The sequence below is a fragment of the Diplodia seriata genome (genome assembly GCF_021436955.1).
Source record: "Diplodia seriata strain FDS-637 chromosome Unknown scaffold_5, whole genome shotgun sequence".
In the NCBI taxonomy this organism is placed as follows: domain Eukaryota; kingdom Fungi; phylum Ascomycota; class Dothideomycetes; order Botryosphaeriales; family Botryosphaeriaceae; genus Diplodia; species Diplodia seriata.
Genome location: NW_027117312.1, coordinates 3226440 through 3246810, shown reverse-complemented (window position 1 = coordinate 3246810; position 20371 = coordinate 3226440). Strand labels below are relative to the sequence as shown.

General features: G+C 57.9%; 9 protein-coding genes across 9 annotated transcripts; 5 read left to right on the top strand and 4 right to left on the bottom strand.

Annotated features, from left to right (window-relative positions):
• Positions 1–4823: 4823 nt before the first annotated feature.
• On the top strand, positions 4824–5321 carry SLS55_005934 (uncharacterized protein; the record flags this gene model as incomplete). The annotated part of the gene is given in 2 exon segments (XM_066777375.1): positions 4824–4829; positions 4848–5321. The coding sequence occupies 2 exon segments, from the start codon at positions 4824–4826 to the stop codon at positions 5319–5321; spliced, it is 480 nt and encodes a 159-aa protein (XP_066633217.1).
• Positions 5322–5611: 290 nt separating this feature from the next.
• SLS55_005933 (uncharacterized protein) lies at positions 5612–6938 on the top strand (the record flags this gene model as incomplete). The annotated part of the gene is made up of 3 exons (XM_066777374.1): positions 5612–5616; positions 5893–5899; positions 5997–6938. 3 exons carry the CDS (start codon positions 5612–5614, stop codon positions 6936–6938), a joined length of 954 nt encoding a protein of 317 aa, XP_066633216.1.
• Positions 6939–7169: 231 nt separating this feature from the next.
• SLS55_005932 (uncharacterized protein) lies at positions 7170–7772 on the bottom strand (the record flags this gene model as incomplete). Its single annotated transcript, XM_066777373.1, has 2 exons — positions 7170–7692; positions 7768–7772. 2 exons carry the CDS (start codon positions 7770–7772, stop codon positions 7170–7172), a joined length of 528 nt encoding a protein of 175 aa, XP_066633215.1.
• A 664-nt stretch (positions 7773–8436) lies between these two features.
• Positions 8437–10868, top strand: RNR1_2 (ribonucleotide-diphosphate reductase subunit rnr1; the record flags this gene model as incomplete). Its single annotated transcript, XM_066777372.1, has 2 exons — positions 8437–8524; positions 8788–10868. 2 exons carry the CDS (start codon positions 8437–8439, stop codon positions 10866–10868), a joined length of 2169 nt encoding a protein of 722 aa, XP_066633214.1.
• Positions 10869–11291: 423 nt separating this feature from the next.
• Positions 11292–11669, top strand: SLS55_005930 (uncharacterized protein; the record flags this gene model as incomplete). The annotated part of the gene is made up of 2 exons (XM_066777371.1): positions 11292–11297; positions 11391–11669. The coding sequence occupies 2 exons, from the start codon at positions 11292–11294 to the stop codon at positions 11667–11669; spliced, it is 285 nt and encodes a 94-aa protein (XP_066633213.1).
• A 576-nt stretch (positions 11670–12245) lies between these two features.
• Positions 12246–12917, bottom strand: SLS55_005929 (uncharacterized protein; the record flags this gene model as incomplete). Its single annotated transcript, XM_066777370.1, has 1 exon — positions 12246–12917. The coding sequence occupies one exon, from the start codon at positions 12915–12917 to the stop codon at positions 12246–12248; it is 672 nt and encodes a 223-aa protein (XP_066633212.1).
• Positions 12918–13522: 605 nt separating this feature from the next.
• HUT1_1 (UDP-galactose transporter) lies at positions 13523–14700 on the bottom strand (the record flags this gene model as incomplete). Its single annotated transcript, XM_066777369.1, has 2 exons — positions 13523–14531; positions 14597–14700. 2 exons carry the CDS (start codon positions 14698–14700, stop codon positions 13523–13525), a joined length of 1113 nt encoding a protein of 370 aa, XP_066633211.1.
• A 1685-nt stretch (positions 14701–16385) lies between these two features.
• Positions 16386–17310, bottom strand: SLS55_005927 (uncharacterized protein; the record flags this gene model as incomplete). The annotated part of the gene is made up of 2 exons (XM_066777368.1): positions 16386–17256; positions 17303–17310. The coding sequence occupies 2 exons, from the start codon at positions 17308–17310 to the stop codon at positions 16386–16388; spliced, it is 879 nt and encodes a 292-aa protein (XP_066633210.1).
• A 1195-nt stretch (positions 17311–18505) lies between these two features.
• On the top strand, positions 18506–20268 carry SLS55_005926 (uncharacterized protein; the record flags this gene model as incomplete). Its single annotated transcript, XM_066777367.1, has 2 exons — positions 18506–18512; positions 19232–20268. 2 exons carry the CDS (start codon positions 18506–18508, stop codon positions 20266–20268), a joined length of 1044 nt encoding a protein of 347 aa, XP_066633209.1.
• Positions 20269–20371: the final 103 nt, after the last annotated feature.

The window sequence follows — 20371 nt, the reverse complement described above, 5'->3', positions numbered from 1 at the left end:
ATTAATAAGCGGGCTTTAGCGGGCTCTTTTAGATTCGTACGAATCTTTTTTAATAATTAATAAGCAAGCTTTAGCGGGCTCTTTTAGATTCGTACGAATCTTTTTTAAGAATTAATAAGCGGGCTTTAGCGGGCTCTTTTAGATTCGTACGAATCTTTTTTAATAATTAATAAACGGGCTTTAGCGGGCTCTTTTAGATTCGTACGAATCTTTTTTAAGAATTAATAAACGAGCTTTAGCGGGCTCTTTTAGATTCGTACGAATTTTTTTTAAGAATTAATAAGCGGGCTCTCTTAGATTCGTACGAATTTTTTTTAATAATTAATAAGCGGGCTTTAGCGGGCTCTTTTAGATTCGTACAAATCTTTTTTAAGAATTAATAAGCGGGCTTTAGCGGGCTCTTTTAGATTCGTACGAATCTTTTTTAATAATTAATAAGCGAGCTTTAGCGGGCTCTTTTAGATTCGTACGAATTTTTTTTAATAATTAATAAGCGGGCTTTAACGGGGTCTTTTAGATTCGTACGAATCTTTTTTAAGAATTAATAAACGGACTTTAGCGGGCTCTTTTAAATTCGTACGAATCTTTTTTAAGAATTAATAAGTAGGCTTTAGCGGGCTCTTTTAGATTCGTACGAATCTTTTTTAATAATTAATAAGCGGGCTCTCTTAGATTCGTACGAATTAGAATAGGCCCCCGATTCTAAATTATATAGGGCTAATTCTTCTCTATATATATAGAGAATAGGGGCCCTATTCTCTATATAATATTAATAGAAAGCCATCGTTCTCCGCCTAAAGCCTTAGGTAGAAGGGGTTAAAGACTACGGCTAAAGAAGAGAGTAGGCCCTTTAGAAAAGATTCTCTCTAGAAGACTATTACTCTCTCTCTAAAGCCTTAGATCTCTCTTACCCGCTAATCTATAACCCCGGCTCTACAGCTAAAGGACCTAATCTAATACTGCCCTCTAAAAAAAGCCTCTAATACTACTAGCCGGCTACTAGCGCGCGCATCGAATCCTTAGATATAGCTAAGAGTATAGCAAATATAAGAACGCCTAACCCTAATAATTCTAATCTAACCACCCGTTTAAGAATTATATCTTTCTTTCTACCCGTTTCTTCGTGTCTAAGATGCGCCCTATCATATAATACCTCGGTCGGAAGGGTCTAGATTTACTAGTAGACGCTGCTATACGTACCGTCTACTAGTTAGCTATTTAAAACGTTATCTAGACGGTCGATGTCTTAAACGATGCTATACTTAAGATAATTTATTATATTACTATAGTATTATCCGCCTAGTCTTTATCTTCTTTATTATTAAAATCTTTATCTACTTCTTTATCTTCTTCTTCTTCTTCTCCTACACGCGGTTCTGCGCCCCGCCTACTAAAGACTGCTATAAGGTCGAGCGTAATTAATACGTAGATTCTTTCTCTAGAGAGAGTTAAAAGAAACCCGCTAGATCTACTACGCTTTCGCCTTGCCCGCCGCTATACTACGCCCCGAGGCCGCCGGCTTAAGCTTTCGGCCTTACTATTTTCTAGCTTTCGCCTTAGCGTTCCGCTCTCGCTGCGAAAGAGTAACCTTTAGAATACCTTCTCTCTAGAAAACGTACTTAACGAACTATAGAATTAGATTACGAAGAAGACCTACGGCGGCGATAGCGTTTATATCTTTCTTTTTAAGGCGCTAGCTAGCACGCGTATTTCTTATCTACTCGCCCGTCTCTTTCGCCGCTGCGCCGCTACTAGCTACACGCCCCGCGCCTAGGGTATAATAAAGATCTATCTAACGCCTAAGAACCTCGCCTCTTCTAGAATATTCGATAACCTTCGTCTCGTTACGCTAAAGTCGGTCGTACGTAAGCTATTCGAGCGGCTACTTCTCCGCGCCGTTTCGGGCTAGTGCTAGACCGGGCTCGATTCTATCTAGGCGGGCTTCCGCGCCGGCTACTTAATTAAGACTAACGCCGCGCTCGTATACTACGCCCTTAGCTCTAGAGCCTCTCGCGTTGCCGTTTTCGTAGATATTAAGTCTGTCTTTAATATAGTAGACTACGCCCTTCTACTTTAGGCACTATATAAGAGACTCTATAAGAGATCTATACTTCGTTTACTCGTCTCTCTAATGCTTACTAACGTCTCTTTTCGCGTGCTTATTAACGGCCGTATCTTTCTCTCGTTTCGGCGTACGCGCGGGCTATAGTAGGGCTCTTCGCTCTCGCCTCTTCTATTTAATATCTACCTCGACGGCCTAATCTTTCGCCTAAATCGCTAGTAACTTTAGGGCATTTTCTTCGTTCTCTTCTACGCCGATAACGGCGCGCTACTCGCCTTCGGCTTCGAGACGGCCTAGCGCCTTCTACTCGAGCTATAGGCCGGCCTACGAAAGCTAAAACTGCGCCTAAGCCCGCTAAAATATAAGATTATTATCTCTCTAGCTAATGGCGCTAGTAAACTCTTCTTACTACTCGCCCGAAATTATATCTACTACCTCGTAAGAGTATAAAAGACTATCTACCTCGGCTTTCTTACTACGGCCCGCGGCATTAACTTCGTGTCTTACGTTATCTAGCGTATAGAGGCGGCCGCGAAACTCGCCGGCTTTCTCTTTCTTTACTTAGATGGCTAGAGTATATCTAGCCGGCTTAACGTCTATCGGCGGTATCTAGCGCCTATATTTAAGTATAGGGGGGCGTTAGTCTTTACCTAGGCCTAGATAGAGCGCGCCTTTACCCGGTTCGATAAGAAGATAGACGGGCTATAGAGGCGGCTACTATATTAGATCTACGGCTATAATATCCGCTTCTCTAATATCGCCGCGAACGTTCTCGGCCTCGTCTCGCCTAGGCTTCGCTTCTTATATATCTATACTAAGTTTTAGCGCGTTTAAGTAGGTCTAGACTAGACTAACCCTCTCTCGCCCGTATTATTATCCGCTAATACGCCCTTTTTCTAGAGCCTTCGCTTTAGTACTCTCTACGACGCATCTCTATTAGGCCCGTTAATAATTAGCATCGACGCGGTTATTAAGAAAAAACGAAGAAAAGATATAGCGAAAGCTTATCGCGGTATTCTTTTATCTACTTCGTCTATCTCTCTACGCGCTATCTCCCGCTTCTTTCTTATCGATAATCTACTAGCAGCGCCCGCGGCCGATTAGAAGCTACTACTAAGCTACCGCCTAAATCTTTTTAGCTGCGGCCGGCGTTGCCTCTATAGCTTCTAATTTCGCCGCACGTATATCGATAAGAGGGCCTGCCTTAAGCTACCTTAGCCTATTAATAAAGTAGCTAAGCGGGCTATCTTTAGTAGTAAGATTAACTTAGACGATATTATACGGATTAACTACTAGATAGTAAAGAAGAACTTCGTTAAGGCGATAGCTATTCTATATACCGCTTTACGTAAACTAGATATCTTATTTTCGAATAGAGCCTAGGCCGATTTAGTATAGAATACTACACTAGCCGAAGCTAATAATAGTAGCGTAAAAGAGAAGTAGAAAAGATAGTTACTTTTCTTTCTATTTTCTTTATATATTACTATTCTTTTCTACTTTTTTTCTATTTATATATACTAAATCCACCCCGCCGCGCGCCTTCGTCGGCACCGTAGTCTAGAGTCTTCCGAATAAGGTTCTCTCTTAAGGATTTCTTTAAAGAGGACCGAGATTAGTAGGAAAAGCTAGGGCGAGACCCCGTAGATATCTATATAGAAAGGTTAAGATGTCTAGTAGGCAGTAGCTTCGGCTACTAGGGGATATAAACACCTGCGAAGAGAGGGGCTAGAAAAGCGACTACGTCTTTAAATATTCTAGTTCTAGCGAGCTAAGAAACTTCTATCTACGCGTAGACTCTAGATCTCGCTAAAGGTACGAAGAAGAAAGAGGAAAAGTAATAGAAAAGAAATAGAGAAACTATAGAGCCCGGCGGACGAGTAGATAGGGCTTCGACCTAGCTAGCGCGGATAGTAGAGAGAAAGAAGAGGCTAATAATTGGGCTAAACGAGTATTAATCTTCTTTAGTAATAATCTATCTAAAGGCCTCTAGTCTTACTTTAGCTAATAATCGAGCCTTCGGGTTCTAATCTCGCCTTAGCTAAAGAACGAAGGCCTAGCTCTAATCTCGCGCTTTATCTCTTTCTAAAAGAAGCGCTAGTAAGCGGATAGTAATAATCGGGCGAAGAATACGAAAAAAATAGCTAGTTAGAGAACGTTAACCCTACGAGAGGTCTTTCTCTAAAAGACTATCGCCCTACGCCTAGAGCTTTAGGCGAGAGAAGTTATAGACTACGGCTAAAGAATAGTAGTAGGCCCTTCGAAAAGATTCTCTATTCTTTAGCTACTACTCTTCTTCTAAGTTAAGATCTCCTTAAATTCGCCGATTTATAATCCCGGCTCTGCAGCCAGAGAACCTAACCCGATACTACCCCCTAAGAATAGCCTCTAATGCTACTAGCCGGCTACTAGCGCGCGCATCGGTTCCTTAGATGTAGCTAAGAGTGTAGCAAATGTAAGAACGCCTAACCCTAAAACTAATAGAGGCTTAGACGAACTAATAAAGACCGAAATAAAGAGCCGCATAGACGACGTAGACGTAAGCCCCCCGCTCTACATCGCCGTACAAATCGCCCCCACCCGGCTGCTGCGCAGCTGGGGCATTAAGCCGACGGCGATAACGAGCCACTCCAGCGGCGAAGTCGCGGCGGCCCACGCGGCGGGGGTGCTTACCCTGCAGAAGGCACTCACAATCGTGTACCACGCGCGCGGCGAGTTCCTCGACGCGCTGTGGACGAAAGCAGAGCGTCGCGGCGGGATGATGGCTGTCGGCCTCGGCCGCGAGGATGCCGAGTCCTACTTGGCCAAGCTCACGAAGGGCAAAGTGGTCGTGGCGTGCGTCAACAGCCCGTCCAGCGCCACGGTGTCGGGCGACCAGGCGGCGATGGCGGAGCTCGAGCAACTGCTGGCCGAGGAAAAGGTGTTCGCGCGAGCGCTAAACGTCCGGGTCGCGTACCACTCGCACCACATGAACGCCGTGGCGGGCGAGTACCGCGCGGCTCTCCCCACGACGCTTGGGACGAAGCGCCGCTTCACCGACGGCGTCCTATACGCCTCGCCCGCGACGGGCGGCCGGATCGCCGACGCGTCGGCGATGGGGCGCGAGCACTGGATCCGCAACCTGCTGCAGCCGGTCGAGTTCCTGGGCGCGCTCCGCAACATCTGCCTGGACCCGTCGCCGGTTAGCGGGCAACGAACATCTTGGGGGCCAACAGTTTCGTTGGACATGACGCACAGATCACTTGTAAGGATTAATTAGTGCAAGAATCGGGGCGCTAAGCTGGACTGTGGCAAATTCTTATATATTGAGGATAGTCGATGACGGTGCCTACCTATGGCTGCCAAGGTAAGAAGACACTAACACGGCGAGCCATGAACTCTTGGTCGACGACCGACATAGAAGCGACCTTGGCATCATACCCACACGATCAACACTTCACTTTCCATGGCTACGCCCTTGAGGGTCTTGATGAATCATTGGATGGATCACTGGTCGAGAAAGGTCCAAGCCTGCCCGACAGTCTTTTAGAACGGGAAACAACCCTGCTCATGCTGTATCTGGACCACGCCTTCCACCTTCAATTCCCATTCTTCGAGCCTCCCTTGTCTGCCGGAGGGCGCACCTGGATCCTCTCATTACTGACTTCGACCAAGCCTGTCTACTACGCTACACTCAGCCTCGCAGCTAGGTATTCGCGACTTTTGCTGCCGCACGATGCTGCCTCGGGAGACCAGCAGGAGGAAGAAACGAGACATCGGACTCTTGCCACAGAAGAACTGCAAGCATGCCTGCTATCCCTGACCTCGAGCGGAGGCTGCAACAACATAAGAGCCACGGTCAGCGCTCTTGCCTGCCTGATGCAATTACTGACTCTCGACGTACGTCTCCTTCCCGTTTCACCGAGCAGCCCGCTAACGATGCACTCCGCCGCAGTCGTTACGGACCGGTGGAGAAAGCTGGAGAAGTCACCTCGACACGGCGGCGCCTTTGCTGACCACTCTGGCCGGCGTTCTGGACGCGCAGCCAGCTCCATCCAACGGGGCCAATGCGGCCTCTTGGACCACACTGCCAGTTTCGTCGGCAGAGGACGGCTGTCCGCTGTCGTACGAGAGCTCGGCCGCGCTGAAGTTCGTTGTCAACGTGTTCGTATGGATCGACGCCCTCGCGCGCGTCGCGACGGGATCAACCCCCATCTTCCACGGCCGCGGCCACCTCTTGCGCCGGCCGGCGGGCATGATGCAGCTCGAGCAGCTGACGGGCTGCGAGAACTGGGTAGTCTCGCACATGGTCGACATCGGCGCGCTCGACGAATGGAAGAAGGAGATGCAGGCGACGCAGCGGCTCAGCCTGCGCGATCTGGTCGCACGCGCCGCGGCGATCGAGGGCCCGCTGACCAAGGCGGCGGCGGCGCGGCTGGGCTCCACCGAGTCGGTCGCGGCGCGCGTGGGCGGGCTGGACGCGCACCGCAAGGCCAACCGGCGCACCTGCGTCACGCACCTCTTCGCCCTCGCCGCGCTGACCTACCTGCACGTCGTCGTCTCGGGCTTCAACCCGGCGCTCGACGAGGTCCGCCGCACCGTGGCCGACACGCTCGCCGCGCTCGAGGCCCTGCCCGATCCCCGGCTGCTCGTGCATCTCGCCTGGCCCTTGACCGTCACCGGCTGCATGGCCCAGCCGCACCAGGAGGGCGTCTTCCGGGATTTGCTAGCGCGCGCGGACCAGGGCAGCGGCAGCGGCGGGGGCGACGACCCGGCCCTGCGGCGTTGCCGCGTCGCCATGCAAGTCATGGAGGGCGTTTGGAAGAGGCGGGATAGCCTCCCCGACAACTGGGCGGCCGCCATGCAGCTTGGCGGGACGCCGGTTCTCCTGCTCTGATGGCTTCTGTTGGAATATGAGCATTCGCAGCAGTAGATGGCTTAGTCAGCGAGGAGCAGGGTATATAAGCGACCCCGGGGTAGCCCCCTTCTGCTCCTCATGCCACACCTCCAACAGGTGCACGAATTCATTGTTATTCATCTCAGTTCTCACAGCTTCCGTCTGATTTGTTCTTCTCCTTGACGTAGACTGGGTAGGCAAAGGTCTATATACTAGCTGTGGCCGTCGTCGTCATCGCTGCCGGTGCACCCTCCGCACGTGGTCCTTCATGTTGTCCAGCCTGCTGAAGACGCGCTCGCACCGGTCGCCGCCCGCGCCCTGCCACGAGCACCGGATGCGCGGGCTGTGCTTGGCCTCGTGCCTGTCGCGGTCCTTCTTGCTCGCAAACCACCACCGCCGTCGGGTGGGCCCCCCGCCATCACCACCGCCGCCGCCGCGGTCAAGCGCCGCCGCCGAGCTGCCCGCGGCGGCAGAAGACCGCGGACAGCCGTCGACGCGGCAGTAGAAGCGCTGCGAGTGCCGCCGGTAGTGCTTGTGTAGGTCGCACCCCCGCGTGAACAGCACCTGCGATGCGCAGCCGGGGAAGCCGCAGCGCCAGGCCTTGGGCGCCGCGACGGAGGCGTCGTAAAGCGGGATGCCGAAGGCTTTGAGCGGGTCGGATGTGCTGCGTTTCTCGCCCGCTGCCGGCTCCGGGATGTAGGCGTCGTCTTCTGCTGGGGCGGTGTGGCATGTGTTTTGCGGCGGAGAAGGTAGGCTTGTTGCGGAGGTGGCGGTGAGCGGGCGGAGCGGTGACATGGCGGCTGTGGCTGTTGTAGGGCTGTCTAGGAACGGCATGCCGCCGTTGGCGAATGGAAGGAGGACGGAGGACTCCCGCTCCGCTTCGACGCGGGCGAAAAGCGGGAGCGCGGACCATGGCCTGCGCAGTCCTGCCGTTGCTGTTGTTGTCATGAGGAATGCCTAGGCAGAGAGGCGTTAGAACGTCACTGGTACCTGCTTTACTGCTCCGGGGAACCAACAAACTCGCGACGGCCATACTGAACTAATCCATACCTCTGGGAAGAACTGATTGGTAGTTTTCCTCTTTCTTCGTCGTCCTTCTTTGGACTTGTCAGAAACGAAAGACCGGAGCTGAAGGTCGAGGTACTTGATAAGACGGCATGTGCTGTGATAAGCATCCTGCCATCATCTGCGGGGCTTTGTCAGAAACAGCCCGAGCCGCTATCGCAACCGGCCCCCAACTCCCACCCCCTGTTCAGCGTTTCGCGGAAGGATGCGCATCCCAGCCCATCAGGACTCAGGTCTCCTGCCACTTCGCGTTAGCACTGCGGGGCATCATCCGTGAGGCCGCCCGTGCTTATGCTGCGCAGTAAGGCCCGAACCGTCCGCAGGAGTGCGTTGCCCGCAGTGACGCACTGTCTGCTTGAACAATGATTTATGCTGGGTCTGGACGGCAGCTCTCTCGGGGTGTCCGGGATATCTCGTTGAGCTGGACGGAACCATGTACGTCGCCAAGAGAGGTATGTACGATGGCTTGCCCACGGCAGGGAACCCAGTGCTCACGCGACCGCAGACGGACGCGTCGAACGGTTTTCATTGTACAAGCTCGACGGCTGCATTTCGAAACTGACATTTGGCCTACACCCCCGCTATGTGCAAGCCAGAGTGGTGTCGCGCAGGGTAGCGGATTCTCTCCGCAGTGACCTGGACAGTTGCGAGCTCGCGGAGCTGGTAAGGAACTACGTCTATCCTGAGCTTGCATGACTGACGCCTATACAGGCGGCCGAGACGGCGGCGTCTTTGGTTGGAGCGCACCCCGACTACGGCATCCTCGCGGCCCGGATATCCATAGGAAGCCTTCACAAAGCGATACAGAAGCGGTTCTCAGCGGTCATCTGGGACCTGTATCACAACATTGACCCGCAGACTCAGAAGCCCGCGCCCCTGGTCTCCGAGGCCGTGTTTCGCAACGTCCAGCGCCACGCCGAGGAAGTAGACTCGGCGATCGTGCACGGGAGGGACGAGGATTACGACTACTTCACGCTGGAGGAGTCGGTGAAGCCGCGGCTACTGCGCACCGGCCGCGGCAACCAGATCAGCGAGCGTCCCCAGCACATGCTCATGCGCACGGCCATGGACGTGCACGGCGACGACGTAGCCGACGCGATCCAGACGTACGCCGCAATGTCGAAGCGGCTGTTCATGCTCCCGCTACCAAACCAGCTGCTGCCGTCCTTCGCGCTCGACATGGCGGATGACAGCGTGGATGGGATCTTCAGCACCCTCAAAACATGCGCGCAGACGCTGCCGCGAGGCAACCTCGGACTCGGCGTCCAGCGCGTGCGTGCCAACGGGTCGTGCATCGCGGGCACCGACGGGACCGCCAAGGGCATCGGCCCCATGCTGCGCGTCTTCAACGACGCCGCGCGGCTCGGGGGCGCCAGCGGCAGCCTCGTCGTCTACCTGGAGCCGTGGCACGCCGATGTCTTTGACTTCCTCAACCTGGGCCGCAGCGGCGGCAAGGATGAGCTGCGGGCACGCGACCTGGCCTACGCGCTGTGGGTGCCGGACCTGTTCATGCGCCGGGTCGACCAGGACGGCGACTGGACGCTGATGTGCCCGGCCGAGTGTCCCGGGCTCGTCGACTGCTACGCGGGCGAGTTCGACGCGCTCTACGAGCAGTACGAGGGGACGGGCCGCGGCCGGCGCACGCTCAAGGCGAGGGCACTGTGGTCGGCCGTGGTCGAGATGCAGATGGAGACGGGCGGGCCAAGCGTGCTGTACAAGGACGCCTGCAACGTCAAGAGCGCCCAGAAGCACCTCGGGCCCGTCCGGGGCTCGGGGCCGCACGCGGAGCTGATGCAAGCAGCCGCGCCGGGCGAGGCGTCGTCGTGCGCGCAGGCCGCGCTTCACTTGCCCGCTTTCGTGTGCCGGGGCGCCTTCGACGTCGACGGCCTCCACCACGCCGCGCAGGTGCTTGCCCGCAGCCTCGACAAGATGCTCGACGCGGCGCCGGCGCACCTCCAGCGCTGCAGGCCGCTCGGAATCGGTGCGGACGGCCTCGCCGACGCCTTTCTCGCCCTCGGCCTGCCGTTCGACTCCCCTCCGGCCCGCCAGCTGAACGTGCGCATCTTCGAGACCGTCTACCATGCCGCCTTGACCGCGTCGGCGCAGATGGCCAAGGCCGCCGGCGCGCCGCATCCGGCGTACGCAGGCAGCCCGGCGGCGGCGGGCCTGCTGCAGCACGACCTGTGCGGCGTCACCCCCACGGCGCTCTGGGACTGGGCCGCCCTCCGCCGCGCCGTCGCCACGCACGGCGTCAGGAACTCGGTCCTCGTCGCCCTGCCCGGCGCCGAGGCCCTGAGCCCGGCGCCGTCGCAGCTCGTGTGCCGCCGCGGGCGGTCCGGCAGCGGGCCCCTCCACGCCTTCAACCCGCACCTCGTGCGCGCCCTGGCCGCGCGGGGCCTGTGGTCGGCCGACGTGCGCGCCCAAGTGGCCGCGGCGGGCGGGTCGGTGCAGGCGCTCGCGGACGACCGTCTGCCCGCGTCCGTCAAGGCGCTGTTCCGGACCGCGGCCGAGCTCGGCGGCCAGCGCGCCGTGCTGCAGCTCGCGGCGGACCGCGCGCCCTTCGTCGACCAGTCCCAGGCCGTGGCCGTGGCGATGCCGCGCGCGACGCCGGCCAAGGTGGCGGCCATGCACTTCTTCGGCTGGCGTGCGGGGCTGAAGACGGGGTGCAGCAGCCTGGGGCACGGCGCGCGCTCGCCGCTCGTCCCCTCCGAGTCGCCCGAGGCGGCGCACGCGGCTCGACAGGTGCTGGAGGACACGGCGGCGGCGGCCTGCGCCCGTGTGCGGCTTGGTCGGCCCGGGGCGGACGGCGTTCCCGACGACGGTTGTGTGAGTGGCATCCCGTCCTGCCCGCAGACATTCGGCTGATGCTCGCGTGCAAGCGTGTGGCAGTCTTTGTGTGATTTATGCATCTATAGCTCTTGGCCGGCCAGAAGTACTGCGTTGCCCCAACACACATCCCGAGCCCGTGCCTCCTTGACAAAGCCCCCGTCGTGCGGCGGACAGCGTGAACCGACCGCCAGCTTCTCCAGCCACCAGCGCCGGTCGTGCCTGGAGCGCGGCAGGAACGCCTTGAGGCAGCCGACGGCCCGCTCCGGCGGGTCTCCGACCAGCTGCAGCACCGGCAGCCTCTCGGCGATGAAGTCGGCATCGTCGACGTCCTGCAGCGCCTTCGCCGCCGCCGAGCGCGACCGTGCCGCGCAGATTTTGATGACGAACATCTCCTCGGGCGACGCGTAGGGCACTGCCTGCACCGAAGTCACGGCTGCGGCCGCGGCCGCGGACCCCGCCATGGCGGTGCCGTAGAGCTCCTGCAGCACTGTGAGCGCCGGCTGCGCGGGCGGCGTGTGTTGCGACACTTACTCCGAAGTCCACGTACCCGGCGTCCAGGTGCACTCGCCGGCCCCCGTCCGTGTTGTAGTACAGCAGCTCCTTGTCGTTCTCCCAGCTCAGCTTGCCGCCACTGCCCGCGACCATGGCCTCGAGCATGGCATCGAGGCGCAGGTCGTTGGGCTCGAAGACGATGAGGTCCAGGTCCTGCCATGGGCCCAATCAGTCCAGGACATCTCGTGGTGCTCCGCCGCACCACTTACCGGAGTCGAGCGGAAGTCGGGGAAGTGGTTCTTGATCGAGGCGGCGCCGAAAACGACGGCCGAGGCGGCGCCGTGACCAGCGTCCTTCATGCGGGTGAAGAAGGCGAACGACGCCTCTCTGAATTCAGCGGGCGTTGGATGGGCGGGATCGGTCGTGGCATTGCGGCATGCGGACGCCAAGGGCAGGACCGGCACAAGGACGAGCGTTAGAGACAACAGAATCATGGTGGGAGCAGCCGGCGACGACTCGAGAAAGCTTCAGTTTTCTGGAACACCATGCACCACCCCGCTGTTTTGCAGCAGCTTGTTCGCAGTCTAATTTGGGCTTGGCCTGGCCATGGAGGCTGGCAGTCCGATAGGTGGAATCACGCATGTAGGACCCCACCCACGTCTGTTGCGCAATCTGCCGGAAGCCTGATTTCCAAGGCTTGCTGCCTAGCAATTGGACATGCTTGTGCGATTAATAGAAGTGGCTGGGCGTGCATGCGGGGACCAGCATCCCAATGCGGAAGGTCGGCACGCGACACGACAGGTCCCCAGCCGGGTGCGGGAGGTCATCAAAATTCTTCGGCGGCCCCCACGGCGCTCAAATGCAAAACGCTTTCGTCATTAAGGCGCGATATCTACCGGTCACCAGTCCGACGCCCGACCATCAGCCAGAGCCGGGCTCTTCCCTCTGCCAGCAGCTTCCAAACGACACGTGGGCCCACTCGACCGACGCCGACACGCCCGGCGCCTCGAGCGCCCACTTGAGCAGCACCTTGGCGCAGTGGTGGGCGTGGTCCTGGGACCATACCTTGCGGTCGTAGATGTCGTCGCCGCCCACCGCCTTGGCAAGCCGGGTGTACATGAAGGCGCAGTGTGCGAGGTGCTGCCGCTGCGGGCCCCAGAACCCCTCGTCGGTCGTCTCGCGCTCGAAATCCGCAACGGGCCGGTGAGGGCCCTCCGCATCGAGCCAGTATTCGAACGTGTTGTTGTGGAAGTCGCGGTATTCGGCGTCGCTCGCCCTGTCGCATTCGTGCGGCAGCCACATCAGCGTCAGCCGGTCGAAGGTGCAGCCGCGCGAAAGGGCTTCGTCCACGGTGCTGCCGCAGTGTAGTTTGCTCTCCTGGAGCACTCGAGCTGGCCGTGACGAGGAGCGGCCCTGGCGAGTGCCGGCGGTGTATCCCAGGCCCAGCGCTGCGAAGAGCGCCAACGCTGCGCTGAAGACGACGAGAAGGTGGCGCGCTGGGGGACCATGGTGTCGTGCCGTTTTCTCGGGCATCAGGTCCTCGTTGCTGCTGCTGGGAAGTTTCCCGTAGCCTTTCTTCGTTGCGAAGAACATTTTCTTTCGAATGTCAGTGTGACACGAGCAAATGATGTGGATGTGAGGGCCGTTTACAGCACGTCCAAATTGCCGAGTGGTAGATGTGTAGAGTCCGTTGTGGGCATGCGGCGGTGGCAAGCTTGCGATATCTCAACATGAAGTAAGCTACAGATGTGGGATAGCGAGCGCGCGAATCAGTCCACCACGTCACTGTGTCATTGGAGGCCCCGGCAATTCCGATTCTGCTGCGGGTAGTCGGTGTTGTTGTTTCTCCACACGCAACTGCCAGAGGCCTTAACCCTGCGGGGAGCCTGATCTGCAGCGTACCGCAGTCAGACGGAGTGACATTTCACCGTGCCTCGACCCTGGGGCTTTTGATTACCAATATCAGTGCTGGTCTGTTCCTCACCTTCGTCAGGCTTTCAGATGCGTAAGGCATCTGTTCAGCTCGAGTGCTACTGGAACTTCTGGGTCAGCGATGGGCCTTCAGGGCCACCGCTACTACCTCTCGCAAGTGGAACAGTGTGATTATAGATTGAAAGCGGATGCCATGCTTCGAGCAATAAGTACGTACGGAGACTCCTTGTAGGTGATGCGATATTGAGTGACAACATTGACAGTATCTACATGGCTTTCTTCTCTCCCTCGTGCCTCTCCTCCTCATACTCTAGCCTCTGCATCCATCCGTCCACCGCCGCTCCGCCAAAGACGAGTACGAGACCCAGCCATTGCCACCCTGTGGGCTTCTTCTGAAACCACAAGATACTAGTGAGCATTGCCAGAGTCTTCCTCACCACGCGAATGTTCGTTTGCACAAGGCTCGAGAAGTTGGGAAAGGCAACAAAAAGAAGCAGTTGCGAAGCGGCGGCGAGTACGGCGTAGCAAGCAATGTTGTAAATCACGGCAGGCTGCTGCGCTAAGAACTGGAGAGCGACGAAGAGCTCTCCCCTGCTCTCGTGCGCCACGGCTGGCAGCGTTGACTCTGGTAGCAGCTGAACACCAATCAGGTAGCATGTCGTGAAGAGAGTGGCGACCATGTTCTGGGCCAACATCCTTTGCGGGCCCCTTAGGCCGCCGTAGATGGCAGGAGAGCTGACAACATGTTCAAGGACGATGTAGGTGGAGCCTTCAAGGAACAGGTTGATGAGAAGCAGCACGAAGCCGAGCAAGTGACCGTGGTGGTAGCCGCTCCCGGTGCCGATGGCCAATAGAGCGAGAGGGCTCTCGAGCGTGACCAGCAATAGACCCAGAGTGACGGCGATAAACAGCACATATCTCGAGAAAGGGTAACTCTTTCCCAGGAGCAGGATGTTGAGAGACACGACTGGCAAGAGCATGCACGATTTCGAAACCACCAAGGCAGAGTAGTCGACGTACCGGAGCGAGGCGGTGCCGAACTGGGAGCCGAAGTTGGACGCCCAGCTGATGAATATCAGGGGCGCAACGCTCGCAAGTGTGGGTACGTTGAGCTTGGGTCCTGGAGATGTCGGTGCTTGCAAGGAAATATAGAGGCTGGCAGCTACGGCGTTGACCAGCGATTGTATTGTGTTGAAGAAGACGGGAAACCGAAAGCTCCCTGTTTCTGGGTATTGACTCGTGAAGACGCGCTCCTGGAACACGGAAGATGCAAGACTAGATGTCGAACATCAGAATCTTCTTCTGCATTGTGTACCGAGGAGAGCACTCACTAGAGGGACAAGTAGCCTCCGACAAAGAATGACAGATCGCGGGCCTGCCGTATGCGATGCTTGGACGGCTGGGCCGCCTTCAGGTGCGGTACGGTCCACTTCGCGTATGCCATGGTTTCGACGGAATTGTTGTTGCTGTTGGTGCTGTTGGTGTTGCTGGTGTTTTTTCGGTTTTCCAGCCATCTGTTTTCAGTGCCTAAAAAGCAATACCTAGCAGGGGCTCGCACTGCCCCGGTCCCCTTGCATGAAGGAGCGTCGCCCCACATGTCCAGCCGCCCCCACGGTCGCCATGCATGGCCCCCGCCTGCCTTCGGGCCTCCCGCCGCCTCATTCTACGGCCATGTCACTCCTCCCACCCCATTCTTGGTCCACCCACGCACAGCCAGCCATGTCCCCAATCCGCCCCCGCGTGCTGAACTTCATCACGGGCAACCCGCACAAGCTTCGAGAGGCCAGCGCAATCTTGAGCGGCTGTATTGAGCTAGTGAGCCAGTCCGTGGACGTGCTGGAGATACAGGGTACGCCGCGGGAAATCGCAGCCGACAAGTGCAGGCGTGCCGCCATCGCGGTTCGTGTCGCTCCCCGACTGCGAGATCACCTGCTGACATTTTCCGCTGGAGACAGGTCAACGGCCCCGCTCTGGTCGAGGACACGGCCTTGGAGTTCCACGCCCTCAACGGCATGCCAGGGCCTTACATGTAGGTCGCCCTCCGTCTCGCCCACTGCCCGCTTACCTGACCCTGGTGCGCGACTGCAGCCGCCCGTTCTTCACCGCCATTGGCAATGACGGTCTGCGCAATCTCTTGGCCGTCTACGACGACAAGTCTGCGACATCAGTTTGCACCCTCGCTTACTGCCATGGGCCGGGCGAGGAGCCCATCATCTTCGAGGGAAGATGCACCGGTACGATTGTGGCGCCGAGGGGAACCAATGGCTTTGGTGCGTAATCACTGAAAAGGCAACTTCGTTGCTCGAATGGAACTGATTGACGCATGACCCCCGCAATTTCCCAGCCTACGACCCTATCTTTGAGTATGAGGGGCAGACGTTTGCCGAGATGGACACCACGTTCAAGGTAGGTGAGCATCGTATGTACATGCGGGACCAGCTGCTCACCCCGTTGCAGAACCGGGTGTCGGACCGGTACAGGGCACTGCACAAGCTGAGACAGTGGCTGCATAATGCGACGGAGGATTGATTATGTTCGGTTTGGAAGACGAGGGGCTCTTGAAGATTGCGTCCTTCTCGTCCCTACATAGACTTGCTTCGAAATTTGATGTACAACCATTTGGATCGAGTACCTACCATTCTTCTCGAGCGGCTCCATGAAAGCCCCGTCACATTAAGCTCCATCCTTCAAGCGAGCAGCTAGCCAGCTATGCGGCAATCGATACCACGATGGTATCCCAAGCCGTCCACCGTCCTGCCGCAGATCGAAGCTGATGAACAGGAAGCCTCAGATGCAGTTGCCGTCCTGATTTACCCCACAGCACTACGTCGGAGGCCTGACTGGATGCCAATGCAATGCTGCATGGAGTGCCAGGGATGTTTCGTAAGGGATCCACTTGCTGCAGGAAGCCTTGTAGTTGGGGAGTGACAAGGCAAACATCCGGCGAGTCCACGCTAGTCTCATTGAGCACGAGTAGCGCCCCAGAGTAGCGGAGTTCACCGGTACTCACGCGAGCTCCTGAGAAAACGAGCCGAGAGACAGGCACATCGGAGAGTCCGCGCGGAAGACGGATTTTTCTTGGTCGGGCTGGCGACAAGCACAACGCCCCATCATTTTCCCAACATTCCCCTAATAGCAGTCCGCCTCCAGCATCTCCGTCTTCCCCGCGGCCGCTTCGGTCGTGAACGCGTCGTCGACGCCGAGGCTGGCGACGCGGCCGAGCAAGAACTCGAGCTGCCTGAATGCCGCGGCGGGCTGGTAGGCCGGGACCTCGTGCCCGCTCAGCTCGACGGTGCAGAAGGTCATGCCGCGCTCCGAGACCCAGCCGCCCAGCACGCCCGCGCCCGCCGCCGCCGCCGCCGCCGGGTCCGCCGCGCGCGGGACGCGGAAGGGCTGGGTGGGCGGCGCGGAGAAGCCCCGGCCGCCGTTCCACGTGAGGTTCTGCAGCGTGAGCAGCGAGCCGGCGGACAGCAGGATCATGTCCAGCGTGCCGTGCGCGACGACGACGTTGTTGGTGGCTTCGACGACGCGCTGGAGCGGGCCGCCGCTGAGCCCGGCCGGCGCGGAGCGGTCGGTGAAGTTGCCGAGGACCGGCTTGTCCGTGCAGAGCTGCCATTCGGTGTCGAGCGGGGCGTGGAGGGCTTGCTTGACTGCGGTGCGGTTCAGGTACGGCTCGAAGGTGGCGCCGACGTGGACGTTTTGGTACGCCGGGTTGCCCAGTATGTCCCAGGCGATCGGGCACAGGTCGCCGATTTCGTAGATGTTGAAGCACGGGTTTAGCTCTACTATGGCGGCGTATATGGTGTTGAGTAAGTCGCATCCGCTCGTGGTTTTTCCGTCGGGATCAAGGCCTGGGGGAGGCGGCAATGGGCCGCTCGGCGGAAACGAAAGGCCATTGGAGAGGAAGGCGTCGTAGCCGCACGAGGAGCTCTTCTCGTGGATCTCTGCCTTGAAGGTTTCGTTGAAAGCGAAACTTCTAACGTCAGCGCCGAAGTGAATTCTGGATAAGCGCAGCAACCTACCTTTGCTCATGAGCATCAGTAAACGCTACCATCGGTACCTGTTTCGATACCTGCGGCCAGCCGAAACTGGGGTCGTATATCATGATTCCAGATACCTCGTAATAATCCGTGTCCTTCTGATCAAGCATCGCCGCCGCAATGTACGGTACGTATTGCCCAGCAAAGCTCTCACCAGTGATAAAAACCTTGCGGTGATGCAGTTCGAATAGATCCACGAACCTCTTCCAGAATGGAAGAAACTGCACGGCAGCATCCTCAGACGAAGTAGCATTTGGGGTTCCCGTCGAAAATCCAGTGCCCACAGGCTGATCAATCCAAACCATGTTTGTCAGGTTGACCCAACTCCAGGGGTTCTGCACGGGCATATAGCTGCCAGGAGGCCAGAGAACCGGCCCCTGCTCGCGAAGGAAACCGTAAAGTGACGAGCACCCGGGGCCTCCGTTAAGCCAAATAGTTATCTCATCCCGGGCTGCCGGATTTTGGCTGGGGGCAAACCAGAAAAAAAGTTCTTTTCCGGTTTCATCAACAGGCAACAGCCCCGAGTACGTCTCTCCAATGTCAAAGTCAACATTCGGGAGGTTCGTTCCGTCGACAAGGAAAGGGAGCGTGCGATCTGTAAGATATGCACTGCCACCGGCCACCTGCTCTGATTTCTGCGTTGGTAGACCCCATACACTCCAGGAGTGCGAGACGAAAAGAAAACCGAGAACGAACAAGGACATTTTAGACTGACAAGAAAATCAGGGTAGGATGCTGAGAAGCGATACTGGGCGATCGAGCTTGCAACGTCTGACGTCCAAGGCAGTTGGATCCAGCTATCATGTGCCGTATCTTGTCCCTTGTTACGGCGCTTTCACAGAGATACTGAAATGCTACATGCTCCATTCTGGGAATTTTCTAGTGGGGTGGGGGGCCTTGAACCCTAGAGGTAAGATGAGTCATATTGCCTCTTTCATGCAGGTAGCCCTACGGCTCCTGGTCGTCGGCCTTGGACACAATAGTCGCTCCGAACTAGTGGGTCCCGATACGCAGTGAGCCTTACTGATATGCAGTGAGCCTTTTCTTATCATCACGACCCCGCAATTGATACCGTTGCTGTCTGACAACAGTACAGCGTCGGTAGTTGGTGGTCAATAAGACTACGAGACGCCGCCTTCCTACTCACCACTACTACTTTGTCGTCAACACGTTTGCACGGGCACGTGGCAACCTTTCAAGCCCAGAAACATGTATCGTAGGTCGCCCTTCCATTCACATCCATAAGCTCTCAATCTTCCAGAGTGACTGACACGTCATGCGCAGAACTTCCCCTTTTCGTTGTCACTTGGATCTTGTCCGGAGGGTCCACGGCATCTCCCCTATCTCTCCGAGACGCTGGAGCACCACTGTCTCTCCGAGACGCTGGAGCACCACTGTCTCTTCGAGACGCTGGAGCGCCACTATCACTCCGTGACGCAGGAGCGCCACTCTCACTCCGTGACGTAGGAGCGCCACTCTCACTTCGAGATGCTGGAGCGCCACTCTCACTTCGGGACGCTGGAGCGCCACTCTCACTCCGTGACGCCGGAGCGCCACTCTCACTCCGTGATGCTGGAGCGCCACTCTCACTCCGTGATGCAGGAGCACCACTGTCGCTTCGAGATGCTAGCGCACCACTGTCGCTTCGAGATGCTGGCGCACCACTGTCGCTTCGAGATGCTGGCGCACCACTTTCACTCCGTGATGCTGGAGCCGGAGCGCCATTATCTCTCCGTGACGCCGGAGCGCCTCTATCCCTCCGCGATGCATCGGCACCGCTCTCCCTTCGCGAGGCTGCACCACTGTCACTGAGAGATGCTGGAGCTCCTCTCTCTCTCAGGGAGGCGGGCGCCCCACTATCTCTACGAGACACGGCCGCTGGGCCGTTGTATTTGCGTGAGGCAGCTCCGCTGTCTCGACGGGATGCTGCTTCAGCGCCGCTGTCGCTCCGTGATGCTGCTCCGCTCTCTTTGAGGGACGCTGCTCCTTTGTCTCTCCGAGAGGCTGCCCCGCTATCGCGGCGAGATGCCGCCTCAGCCCCTCTTTCTCTGCGCGAGGCTGCGCCGCTCTCCTTGAGGGATACTGCCTCCGCACCGCTGTCCCTACGTGAGGCCGCCCCCCTGTCCCTACGAGAGACTGCGTCTCCGCCTTTGTCCAGGCGTGACGCTGCTTCCGCTCCTCTATCTCTGCGCGAGGCGGCCCCGCTATCGCTAAGGGGAGCCGCCCCATTATCGCTGAGGAACGCCGCTCCACTCTCGCTCCGGGACACGGGCGCTGCCTCTGCTCCGCTCTCCCTCAGGGACACTGCTTCGGCACCCCTCTCGCTGCGAGACAGCACATCCGCCCCGCTCTCCCGCCGTGACGCCGCGCCGGCATCCAAGCCCCTCGCCCGCCGCGACGCGCCCGCCTCCAACGCGCTCTACGTGCGTGACGGCATCCAGGTCTCGTCCGACCACGTGCTACGCTACCTCCGGGACCGCAACCTCGTCACGTGGGTGCCGTCGGGCGCCGGCTTCGCCATCGACGTGTCGGACGCGCTGTGGGAGCTGGGGCTCGACGGCGCGGCGCGCCGCAAGCGCTCGTTCGCGCCCATGACGAGCCGCAAGCGCGCTCTGCGGCTGGTCGACGACGCCGAGGGCTCCGTTGTGTGCTACGAGCAGAAGGAGGTCGTGTCGGCGGCGCGCCTGCAGCGCGCAGCGGCGGATGCGTGCGACGCTCTCGCTCGGCCCCCGTCCGGCGCGGCGACGTCGTTCCGGCTGTGGGAGACGGCGGTGGGCGGCGCCGCGTCTCATCTCCGCTTCGGCGTGCGGGCGCTCGGCGACGAGGGGTTGGCCGGCGGCGTGCCGTCGTGCCAGGCCACGGTGATCAGGATGCTCGAAGTGTGCGCTGTGGACGGCAACATGGCTAGCGGAGACGTTATGATTGACGACCGCTTCCTGATCTCCGTAGACCCTGTCAACCTGGCTTTTTGATCAACCGACTCCTTGCGCTGATGGCGATAGTGTGGCCAAGTAAAGGGGAGGGAAGATTACGCGGGATTCATAGAGGACGATGGATGGAAATCTCGCAGGGCGG